This window comes from Nanorana parkeri, unplaced genomic scaffold (genome assembly GCF_000935625.1).
Source record: "Nanorana parkeri isolate BGI_ZX_2015 unplaced genomic scaffold, ASM93562v1 scaffold1254, whole genome shotgun sequence".
Lineage (NCBI taxonomy): Eukaryota > Metazoa > Chordata > Amphibia > Anura > Dicroglossidae > Nanorana > Nanorana parkeri.
In genome coordinates, this window is record NW_017307522.1 from 340,088 (window position 1) to 352,361 (window position 12,274).

Sequence of the window (12,274 nt, forward strand, 5' to 3'; positions counted from 1 at the left end):
ACCTCAGTGTATGCATAAACAAATATGGCTACAGACTTACACGTTTCATGGGGGAAGGGGGTGTTAAATTGTTCAAATTGTCCATACATATACATATGTAATTAAACAATTCTAACATTGACAATAGAATCATACAATAAACACCACATTTATACAGCATAAATAACCTTATTGGCATGTTTTTGTGTCCTGTCCTTTTTGGCATTGGTGTCCTGCTCCATCCAATGGACACTGAACGTAAACGTTGGGTGAAGGAAAAGACTATGAGGGTTATTCATAAAGCTGCCGAAGGCAGCTGAGTGAACAACCGACCCGAAGTGAGCCGAACGCTGTGTGGCTATTCACTTCAGGCTTGTACGGCTAATTTCAGCCATACATCGGCTTGCTGCGGCTGGTTTCAGTTCGGTCGAACATGTTTGGCTTAGCCGAAGTGCAGAAGGAGGGCGACATCTGGATCGGCTGAGCCGAACCTCCGGCAGACTTCTCGCTGCCGTTCGGCCTATTCTCATAGGGGCTGAATGGCAGTAAATGAATAGCCAAATGCCGCGAGCAATTTTATTTTTCATTGATCTCTATTTTTGCTTTTTCATTGCTTTTTTTTATTTTTTCAATAATCTTTATTTTTTTAAAAATCTGTATTTATTTTTAAACATTGATCATTTATTTACATTTGGAAACAGTTTTTTTTCTAACTTTTTTTCAACTTTTTAAATTGTTTTATTATTCTGCTCGGTACCACGGAGGTACTGAGCTGAACAGCTGAGCCGAATGCCGTTCATATTCACTCAATGCCATTCGTTCCCTATGAGACTAGGCTGAAAAGCAGCGAGAACCCTGCCGGAGGTTCGGCTTAGCCGATCCAGATGTTGGATTGGCTAAGTCAAACTCTTTCTGCACTTCGGCTGAACCGAAGCCAGCCGCAGAAAGCCAATGTACGGCTAATTTCAGCTGTTGTATGGCTGAAACTAGCCGTACATGCCCGAAGTGAATAGCCGAACAGTGTTCACTTCGGGTCGTTTATTCACTTGGATGCCTTTGGCAGCTTTGTGAATAACCCTCTAAGACCCCATTCACTGAGCTACATCCAAAAAAGCATTTTGAGCTGAGCGACATTGAGCTACATTGAGCTATAGTGCACATTTTGTCGCGCTACGTAGCGTGACTTTTCGCCGGGATTTCATAGCTGCTACGTTGGGCTGTAACCAATCAAATGCGGTCTTGATGGGACATCATTCCTTCCTTCTTATATTTCTGTGCAAAAGTGACACTTCTGTAGCGCGACGTAGTGCGACAATGCTGCGCGACATTGAGCTACACCATTAAAGTATATTGGGCCAAATCGCACAAAATCCGCCGAAAAATAGGTCATGTTTGAGCTACAAGCTTGATCGAGAGCTACAGGGGACATTGAGCTGTGAGATGTGAACAGCTCCATTGAAATGCATTGGACAAGCTACATTGAGCGACATTGAGCTGATATTTGAGCGATTTTGGAGCTGAAATTGTGCGATAAATCGCTCAGTGTGAACGGGGTCTAAGCGGATTGCAAATCTCGCATTTGTCGCACGATTGTAATTTTGTGCAATATCACGTGGTTTTCCGCGCGATATAGTGCAAATGATTGCATTGGACCGAGTGCAATTGGATCCGCGGCAAAAAGGTGCTGCAGTAGCGACGCGGGACAGCGACGAGCACAGCTCCATTGACTTGTATTGGAGAGTGATATCGCGCGGAATATATGTGCGATATCACACGATAAATCGCTCAGTGTGAATGGGGCCTTAATGTTAATTTCTGAACAGTCGAAACCTCCAGTGACCCTTTTATGTGTGGCCAACTTTAGTTCCTGTGAAGATGGGATTTTTCTGTACAGAATTGTTCACTCCCTATAGACGTCTTTGGGAATTTATAAATAGCTTGAAGCGGGCCAAATTAAGGTCAGAAAGAGGTCAATTGCAGGTTGTCAATCATTTCTAAAAGATCTCAAACACGTCTTAAAGGCCTCATGCACTTGGCTGTACAAAAAAGGGGTCTGTGCTGCATCTCAGACTTTAAGGACATACATGAGGTTATGTCTGGAGAAGCCAGGAGCAAGCTCAGCGGTTTAGTGAATATAACTTTTCTTTTAGCACCTAGACGAAAACAAGCAGTTAATTCTTGCAGTGCGGGGGTAACCCCACTGCACGGGTTGATAAAATATTTGCCCAGAGTTCTTCTTTAAGTACATACAGTGGTATCGTAGTTTGGCGTGCATGTTAAACATCCAAATAATGTACTAAAAAGTGCACCATAGAATGAGCATGTCAAAAATAAGTGTTATAAATAATCTGAAATGATGTGACAGGTTCACTTAGCAAGGAAACATGCATGTGGCAAACTAAAAGGCATGTGAAGAAAAACAACTATTCTATGATGTTATGTTAAAATTACGTACGTGTGTTTACCATTGGAATCTGTATTCCACGTACCAGAGTATGGAATCTTGTATGCTAACTACTGATGGAACTTCTGGAAATGTGCACAAAGATTCACACATGCGCATTACAATACACAGACTTGTACAGTTCACAAAGACTTTCTAAAATTAGGCTTTCTAGAGTTTCCCTTGATTATAGCCAAGTAAGGACAATATGGGTTTTATTCCTATATGGTATGCAAGTGTAAAAATACACACACACACAGACCCAAAACCATAGAGAGGCAAGGCTTAGCTGGCATTCATTTGGAAACTGGAGAGTACATGGGCATTAGAATTCCATGGGCATTGATTTCTCTTATCTGAGTAAGCATAAATGCTTAGTTTTATGGTCAAATACGTTAGTATGCAAGCCCTCACAGACAGGGCCCTCCTTGCCATCTTGCCTTGACTTGTATTGTAATTATAATGTCTTCCTTATATTGTAAAGCGCTGCACAAACTGTTGGCGCTATAAAAGTCCTGTATAATAATAATAGTAAACCAGGCCTGTTGAATTCAAATAAAAAGGTTGTGAAAATATATATTATATAATTACTTCTGATCAGCTTTTAAAATATTTTGCTTAGTCCATTCCCAGGAGTTCATGGAATGTGCATTGGATAGTGTGATAAATCTTCTGATATAAAACAAAATAACTTTATGTAGGTGTATGTAAGAGTTCAGATATAACCAGTAATTGCAGACATTTTAAAATCTGATATGTATACAGACAAGTTAACAAAAGAAAACAGATGTAAGTGCGATCCATGTTTTGAAATGCTTGAGCAATTGTACATTCTAGTTGATAGATATACAGAGCATAATTTTAGTGTACGTTGTTTCACAAAAATGGCTGAAATACACCATGGATATATTCTTCACATAGCAGAAGTCTCATCACATAAACACTAAAGAAGTATGAGATGGCTTGGAAGTCCTTTTTTGGTAAACATGATTTTCCTCTACTTCTTTTGGGTGTTATCCAAGGCTTTAATGCAGCAGAAAATTCAGTGATAAGCCAATAGAGGAGGAGACAGCTGCTTTGGTCTTCTTTCACTTTGCTCTGTATAAGAAAATATGAGACAGTGTTAAAAAGAATATTGATCTTGCAATGCTATATAAATGGAGCAAGACATTATGTCTCCCATTGTTATTTTATCAAGTATTGCGCTGTACTGTATAATGAAGACATACAATGCCATTGTAATTGCTAATGGCATTTGATTCATTAATGCTTAATACTTTGTAGGTATAAAACATTTTCCATTCTAGCAGGTACTCTAAAAAAACACCTTGTGCATGTTTTTGTGGCCTTTAGGGCTTGGTCACACTAACTCACACGTTAGAATGCAGAGTTGCAGCGTGCAGGCCAATGTGCAGAGGGGAGTGTGATGCGCTGTTTCAGTGCATCACTCTGTTTATTTTCTTTTTAACTTCATTTGGAGCGTTCAAATGTACACTCCATTCAGGTCTCTGCACCGCAACACAATTGTTTTCTATTTGCCCTAGCGGTGACTGGCATTGATCAGTTGCTTAAAATTGCAAGTCACCGCTAACAATATTAGAAATTATGGATTTATTTTAAAATACATATGTGAGCTAAAATGGCCTAATGCTATATTGCCTTGTTAATGTCCAGCCTACAAAGTGCCTTCTGTTTAAAATGTGAGCTCCTATCATTTTTTTTTTGTAAATCTCGGTTTATTTGGCAAAACAACAGTCTGGTACAGTATCCAATCGTAAAGGTCTACACGCAGGCAGCCAACTGTTCATCGTAAAATACACAAGTGTACATAACATACTGAGTAACATAACCTCACACGAGACAATTTATTGCAAGGGCACAGTGGCATGGCGCTTGATCCTATACCCAACTACTGGCATCGAGCAAGCCACTGGTCAGGCAGCGTAGTGTATCGTATACGAAGCATATGAATTTACTTTTTAGATTGAGTTTCGGTCGTGTCAGGGGAGCCGTTCTGAGAGTTTAAACTAGGAGATTTATTAGCTAATGGAGCCCTCTCTGGTACAGTCAAAGTGAGGTTCATTTTGTGGAGGACATGTGGGACCCTGTACCACCGCGACAGGATCTTGTAACCCTGTTCCTGGAATCTGTTCGCTATCGAGCATTTAAGCGCAAAGTAGACCATCGTTTCCCTCTGTCTAGGGGTAAATGTCGTACCCAGGTCAGTCTCCCATCTGAGTAAGTATTGGGGGATGAAATCCGGCGGGGAGGCAATTAGTAGTATGTAATTCACTGACAGCGAATTTTCGGACCCCTTTGAAGATATGTGCACCCCCTTCCCACACATATCTTCAAAGGGAGTCCGAGGCCTGTCCACCTGTAGCCTGGCAGGGATTGCTAATAGGGGGTGCCTGAGCAGGTAAGCGGTCCCGGCATCTAGAGGAGGCTCCAGAAGGGCCTGTAAGGCGGCTGCCTCCATCCATTGACCCCCCTCTCTAAAATTTCGAATCCGGAACGTATTGAGGCCGATTAGACCACGTAAACGTCTGTTTTCCATGCCTGCTGGAAAGTCTGGATCTCCTATCACTGGGGCGAGTGGGGAGGGGAATGGGGAGATAGAAGATGAGCGGAACAGCGATCTCACAATCCTGAGTGTAGCTCCCACTGTGGGGTGTTGGGAGCAGGCTGCAGGCAGGGGCCCCGAGAGCCATGGGAGTCCCAGCAAGGGGGTCGGGGATACCCCCTGCTCCATGCGTACCCACTGCTTAAGGGTGGAGTGGCAGCACCAGTCCACGACTCTATTGAGATGCACTGCTCTATAGTATAGGCCCACGTCTGGAAGCCCAATCCCACCCGCTGATTTGGGCATGGTGAGAAGTCGCCTATTGATTCTGGGGGCCCCATGTGCCCAGACGAAGAGCAGGAACATGCGGCGGAGGCGAGAGAAAAAGGCCAGTAGCAGGCGAATGGGTAGTGCTTGCATTAGAAACAGGATCCTGGGGAGGATGGAACCGCGTCCCGTTTGAAGTGGGTTTCCTGTATGTACGCTACCTGGGCCCCAGCTATACCCTGTATAGGTAGGGGTTGAGAGTGGGACCTATGGGGTTGAAGTTGTCACAAAACAGTGGTCAAAACAACAGCAATGTAGGAGATGCATCTAATCGGCAACACAACCTAACATATGGAACTGAAACATACGAAGGAGCGCCAGCCCCCCTTAGAGTTAGCCTGAGCGGCCACGGGGGAAGAGAGCGCCACCCCAGGGGACCCCTTACGGAGGTCCTCCCACGGCAGCCCCCCCCCCCACAGGCCAGCTCGGAGTGCTCGCAGGGCCGAAAAAGTCCGCCAAGTCCGACTGTCCGGAGCTTCGGAGGTTCGCCTGGCTGCCCAGCGGTCATGACATCCAGAGAGGGGGATAATAACGTCTGCTAAAGTGTAGGCCGGTGCCGGTAGATGGACACAGGAAAACAACATAGACACCGGCACTCCAAGTAATGAATCAGTGGCTTCTGTTTATTGACGCATGAAACATAGCACGATGCATCAAACATAACGTTTCGGGGGGCTCACTTATTTTGCCTGATGAAGGGATCCTGTGAGACCCCGAGACGTTGCGCTTGATGCATCGTGCTATGTTTCATGTGTCAATAAACAGACGCCACTGATTCATTACTTGGAGTGCTGGTGTCTATGTTTTTTCCAGTAAGCGTTGTGTGTCTCCACAAACACACAGGCACAGCAAATCAAGATACTCCCCTCCCCTGGACCCTTCTTCTCCTTCCACCCTTCTACAGGCTAGTAGATGAACAGTTGCTGGAGATTGTGCTGTCTCTTGTGTTCTTGTAATGGATAGGAAGTTCAGGGGAGATGAGCTGAGAGACTTGACCCAGCTGTTTAGAAACATGATGACTATAAGTGCATGGTCACAAAAATAAAAATAAATACTTGCCTGGGAAATGTATATTTGTTTGATTTATCAAAGTTTTGGCGTTTAATACTACTTTAAGTGAGAGTTTGAAAAAAAATCTTCATTGGTATATTGCCTGCTCTCTGAATCCCACTTCCTTGAATGAGATCAATAAGGAAATTCCATTAGATTGTTTCATCTTTGAAGCTTATAATACTTTCCCAATTTAACTGGAAAAATATGTTATTCAACATTTGAATATTTGTTTAGTCAGGTTGCTCAGTAATCAAACCTGAATATCATGAATTGTTCTTTGCTACATATTAGGTGGTTGATAGTTGTAGCAGAGTTTAATGGTATAATTCTGTTATATTGTTTATTGAAAAAACAAAATGTTCCCATTTTATTTTTTCTATTATTTGTCTTTAATCCAGGAAGGGGAGAACATATTCTACCTGGCTATTGAGGACATAGACACAAATACAGAACTGCTCATTGGATACTTGGACAGTGATATGGAGGAGGCTGAAGAAGAAAACAAGGAAGTTGTTAGTGTAGTCTCCAAAGAAGAGGAAGATAGTATTAAAGAGGTCCCACTCCCTGCTGGGGAGAAAACCGAAACAGGTGAATGCCACATTCATGAGGTCCTGATTATTCACAGAGACCAGTGACATGAATCTTAGCGCTAGTGATGTAATGTTCTCTGGTTTTTTCTGATTCCATGCACCAGTAATAGCAGTGAGGAACATGTCAGTAAGCTATACAAGTCATAAGAGATCATACTTGTAGGATGTGTTTTTTCGACACCTAGACAGTTAATACTACGTTATATGCATGTGATAGAAGTCCTGGTGGACCTGCAGGTGTTATAACAATCTGGCATGCTCTTACAACTAGTTAACTAATTACAATTAAATCTCAGGCAGATATAAAGGACTCCAATGAATGCAGTCATGTTTTCCTAAAACACAAAATATTGAATGTGTTTGTAAATACAAATCGTATATGTACCTGAATTTGAATTGGCATCGTTTTCCTGTATTCCCCTGTACAGTAGCACTTACACTAGGACAGGAGAGGCAGTACCAGGAGCCAATCAAGTCTGCTATTCAAATATGTGCTGACAAGAAATATGCTGAGGGAAGGAAAGAGTGTGAGCAGAGGGACAACCTCATTTGTTTGATGCTGCTCTATAACTGCCCAGTTACAGGCTGGGGGGTGAAGTGGTGGCCTAACTGTATTGCTTAACTGCAGCAGTGGAAAAAATCAGGTCACCAACTTGGCTTTGCTATTTGCCAGGGCTGTATATAGATCTCAGGACTTCCTAGACAAAAATACAAATCCTTTCACTCCCATTTATGTATTTCACCTGTGCATTTAACTGATTGCCTGGAGTTCATCTTTAAGAACTAATTGCTAATTAAGAACTGTTCCTAATTTCTGTTAATAACTTACAGTTCTGTTGTACTTTGTTAACATCACAGAACACTGTAAACATAAAGATGACCATGACTGCCCTCTTTGTGAATCCAGTTTTCCCAGTCATGAGATTCTTGCTGAACATCTTCAAGCTTTGCATCAGAAACCTAGTGAAGAGAAGGAGTTTAAGTGCAGGAATTGTGGAAAAAAATTCCCTGTAAAACAGGCTCTTCAGAGACAGTGAGTTCTGGAAATATTTGATTTATATCTCATTATCATATGTATTTTTTCATGTTGTGTTAGGTGTGTGCATATATTATTCAGGTAGCTTTGACATGCCTATTATAACCTAGATATATTTTTGAGAGTTAAAGGCTATTGCATTTTGGCACTTTATTACCTCAACAACTATACCTCTGCATTGTGTGACCTGCACACAATCTTCTCATCCTTTTACCCTGCTGCTCCTAGTTTGAGTCCATTATGCACAATACCCCTGGACCTAAAATCAAATGAGGGTGCATGGCAGTGTAGGCACCACAAAGCCAGGCAACAAATGAAGAAGAAGCCAGCACACCGGGATAAGATGCAAGTAAAGCCTTAAAGGCTAAGTTTACCTTTCTGACCATGTTTCATGCTACACCCATATTCAGGTTGTAACATACAACATGATCAGATTGCTTCATAAGGACTTGTAGTCCATTTATTCTTCTGCCATCCATGTTATTAAATGTCCATACTGACATACAGACAGGGACAGGAGGAGAAGTCTGCAGGAGCCAGAGAATTGCATTGATGCAAAAAAAATGCAACATTTTTGGTGCCCAAATCTGAACTGCATATTCCAAATAAGGTTCCAGATTATGTAAAAGCTGAACAGATATCAGAATGCTTCTCTGATAATGGTCCAGTTTGCTATCATTTTCACTCTTTATTTTGCAGTGTACAACATCTTCAGTCTTATTCAGCAAGACAGTAAAAATGAATTGATATTGTATTTAGTGCAGCATTCTATAGTAACCAAAAAGACAATTTCTTAAGTGATCTATCTCCAGGAATGTGAAATCTGATTGGTTTCCATAGCTTTCTGTACTGTAGGGATGCACCGATACCAGTATCGGTGCCAATACCGAGTATTTGGGCGAGTACTCGTACCCGCCCAAATGCTCCAATACCTTTTCCGATACTGGAACTTCCGGTCAGAGGGAGAGTTCCTATGACCGGCAGTGCCGCGAGGAAACAAGGAGTCAGGAAGCTGGCTCCATGCTGTTTGGCCGGCTCCATGCTGATTGGCCGGGGAGCGGGCTTCCCAGCCAATCAGTGTCGAGCCGGGCAAACAAATCTGATAATATGGTGACACGTCCCCCACCCTACAGGCACCTCATTCCCCTCACGTAGATCCTTAGCAGCATTAATTAACGTTCCAGTCCCTCGGCCAGCTGGGCAGACACCGCTCTCCAAGCTCTCCAGGATCTGCCGTCTCCTGTGTGCACAGCGCCCACGTGATCTGCCCTCAGCCTGCTACTGCACATGCACAGGATTTCTGAATGAGAGCACTGGGCAGTCTGCGCATGCACAGTAGCAGGCTTAGGGCCGATCACGTGGGCGCTGTACACACAGGAGACAAGGGCAGATCCCGGAGAGCTTGGAGAGCGGTGTCTGCCCAGCTGGCTGAGGGACTAGTACGTTAATGAATGCTGCTAAGGATCTATGTGGGGGGAATGAGGTGCCTGCAGGGTGGGGGTCGTGTCACCATATTGTCAGATCTGTTTGGCCGACTTCGATGCCGATTGGCTGGGAAGCCGGATTCCCGGCCAATCAGCATCCAGCCAGCCAAACATAATGTTGTCAGCTTCCTGGGCAATCAAGACGCCTTTTTGGCTTCCTGATTGCCCGGGAAGCCGGCTCTATGCTACCGGAAGTACCGGTATCGGTACATCCCTACTGTACTGTATTCAGTATCTTACACTACTATAGGTAATCATTTTGCGTCTGTTTTATGGTTATTGGTATTTTTCTGAAATAGTGTATTCGTTTTGGGCAATGAAAACATCTAAATTCAATTTTATCTGAATATAAACATTTTTGCTTGCTTGGTGTACACTGTACACAGGTAGGGTTGCATAAGTTTAGTAACCCATAGACACCAGTTGGCAATTCACTTTGATTGTTCTGACTGCTATGTTTGATATATGTTTTGGCTTATTAGATAAACCAGAACAGTTCCCCTAGCTATAGAGGTCACCTGTATTTGTAAAGCACACAAAAGAGTGCAAGGAGATATGTAACATTTTTATGCTGGTTTGCCTATTGTAACTGATACTTTTGTATCTGTACTTTGTATAAAAACATTGCAGTGTTTTTCCATTATTACCTTTTGTAGCCATGGTACACGCATACAAGAGAAGTGCAGTAATATGCATGTCGCTACCTGCTTTGAAAATATTAACGCATCTGAATTATGTGGGTGCTTTTTGTTATAATGTATATGGTGGATGGATTCTAGCTCTACTTTTGTCTAGGTAATGCAAACAACTCTGTAGAAAGTGATTTCATGTCTTGCACTCATGCTTGGCTACGTAAGTCATCTAATGCAATATGTACTCTTAAAAATAATCTTGGATCTTAGACTTTTGTGGTTTTGGGTCAGTTAACACGTATTTTCACTGATTTTCATTCAAGTTTACGTCACCCCACATCTAAATCTTTCTGTCCCCTTTTTTATTATATTTTATTATCTGTTCTGAATTGTGGTTTCTCTTTCACTGTTCTGTTTCATTAATCCTTCAGTAAGGTTCCACTACTTTAAAGATCATGTACCTTACACCAGTAAATTGATCTTAGTGTCTTCATACATTACATCCTCCCATATGTCTGTATTGTGTTATTTTCCCTTACACCTTTCATCTGCTTTATAGTAAGGAGGATGGTATGAGGTACTTATCTGCAGGTATATATCATCACTGCTGACTAGCTTTATTTCTTACGATTGTTTCGTGAGTTTATAAAGAAAAAGGTTTATGAGATACAATTTAGTATAGTGCATTCCCATTGGGCAAAAGAACACATATGATAGTTAATAATTGGCAACACTTTTTCAATAATATCCCACAGTAGGTTGATTTGTTAGTTAATAACCTACTGAAGTTTATATGGATGCTCTCAGTGGACAGTGGGTATTTATGAAAACCTTTGTTGTCTGGGGGGCAATAATGATGCATTCCAAGCTACTAAAAAATATGAATTTTCTTAATTTATTCAATACTAGCATAGTCAGAAGTGGGGTTCACCATTTACAGTGCCCGCTGTGCAAACTAATATCCTTGTCACATTAATACACAATTACCCCAGGGACAGTTTTTATACAGCAGGAGGAATCCATTGCCGAGGAAAAAGAATATTTAAATGTTATGATGATAGCACCCATTGTGGAGATCAGGACTTCAGTGAGCCACTGCACTGTGCCCTTTGAGCACACATTTTACATATGTGTCTTTTAGATTTATTGCTTAAAATTAATGTAACACAATTCCAGATGTTTCCATTTTGTATATCGCTAACCGGGAATACAGCACCTATATTTATATGTTAGTAAATACCAGAGCGCTGGATTAGCAAAATAATTGACATGTGGCATTTCCTGGGGATGTGCAGGAAGATTATTGTTGTGTTGGATATGAGCTCTACGTACAGAATTTTGCTGCTGTGTTTGCAGACACTAAAATGTTCTCTTTTCTTCAGTGTACTTCAATGTTCAGAGAATATCATCTCCGGAGACACTTCAGGGACTTATCAGTGTTCCGTTTGCAATACCTCCTTCGGCTCAGCGTTGAGGTTTTGTGTTTGAATTACTGAACTGCTGTCTTATTTCTGGCTTCCTTTTTGCATGCCCACTTTCAAGCTTCCTAGTCTTCTTTTTTGACATCTAACCAAGAAAAAGAAGTACTTCTTTATCTCCTATATAGGTAATGCACGAGTTATCTTGTTCTCTTTCTATAAAGCATGCACAAAAAAATTGTATATTTGACCATATTATATATTTTAATATATTCTTTAATGATGTTTTCTGTTTTTCTATTTCAGTTTTGAACAGCACAAAGAGGCATGCAAAGGAGATGTGAGATTTATATGTAAGGCTGATAGCTGTGGGAAAAGGTTTAGAAGCAAAGATACACTGAAAAAGCACAAGGAAAATGTGCATATAGGTATGTTACCAATATGTATGAGACGTTTAAAAAGAACCCTGTCACCAACCTAAAAAATGCAGGTGAAAGCACGTAAATTATTTTAAATGGTTACTTGTAGTGTTTTCCTCTTCCATGAACAATTTTTTTATTAACTTGCAGTGTGCCTCTGAATTTGCTAGAAAATTTGGCTAGTTGCCTAGCACAGCCCCATCCCTCCTTGAACTTCATAGCTCTCTCCTCTTCTGGGAGCATCAAATTACATCATCGAGCGCTTCTCATTGGGTGCCAGTGTTATTCTGGATCCGCCGGACAATACACTGGCTAGCATGTGGGGGGGGG

The 12,274-nt window shown here is 41.8% G+C and overlaps 1 protein-coding gene across 1 annotated transcript in view; it reads left to right on the plus strand.

The window, feature by feature from the left end:
* PRDM5 (PR/SET domain 5) overlaps positions 1–12,274 on the plus strand; it is a 139,838-nt gene that overhangs the window by 17,468 nt on the left and 110,096 nt on the right. The window contains exons 4-7 of the mRNA XM_018568857.1: positions 6,764–6,953; positions 7,814–7,988; positions 11,490–11,582; positions 11,832–11,953. Of these exons, the coding sequence (XP_018424359.1) occupies positions 6,764–6,953; positions 7,814–7,988; positions 11,490–11,582; positions 11,832–11,953 (580 nt within the window). The remainder of the gene's footprint in view (positions 1–6,763; positions 6,954–7,813; positions 7,989–11,489; positions 11,583–11,831; positions 11,954–12,274) is intronic.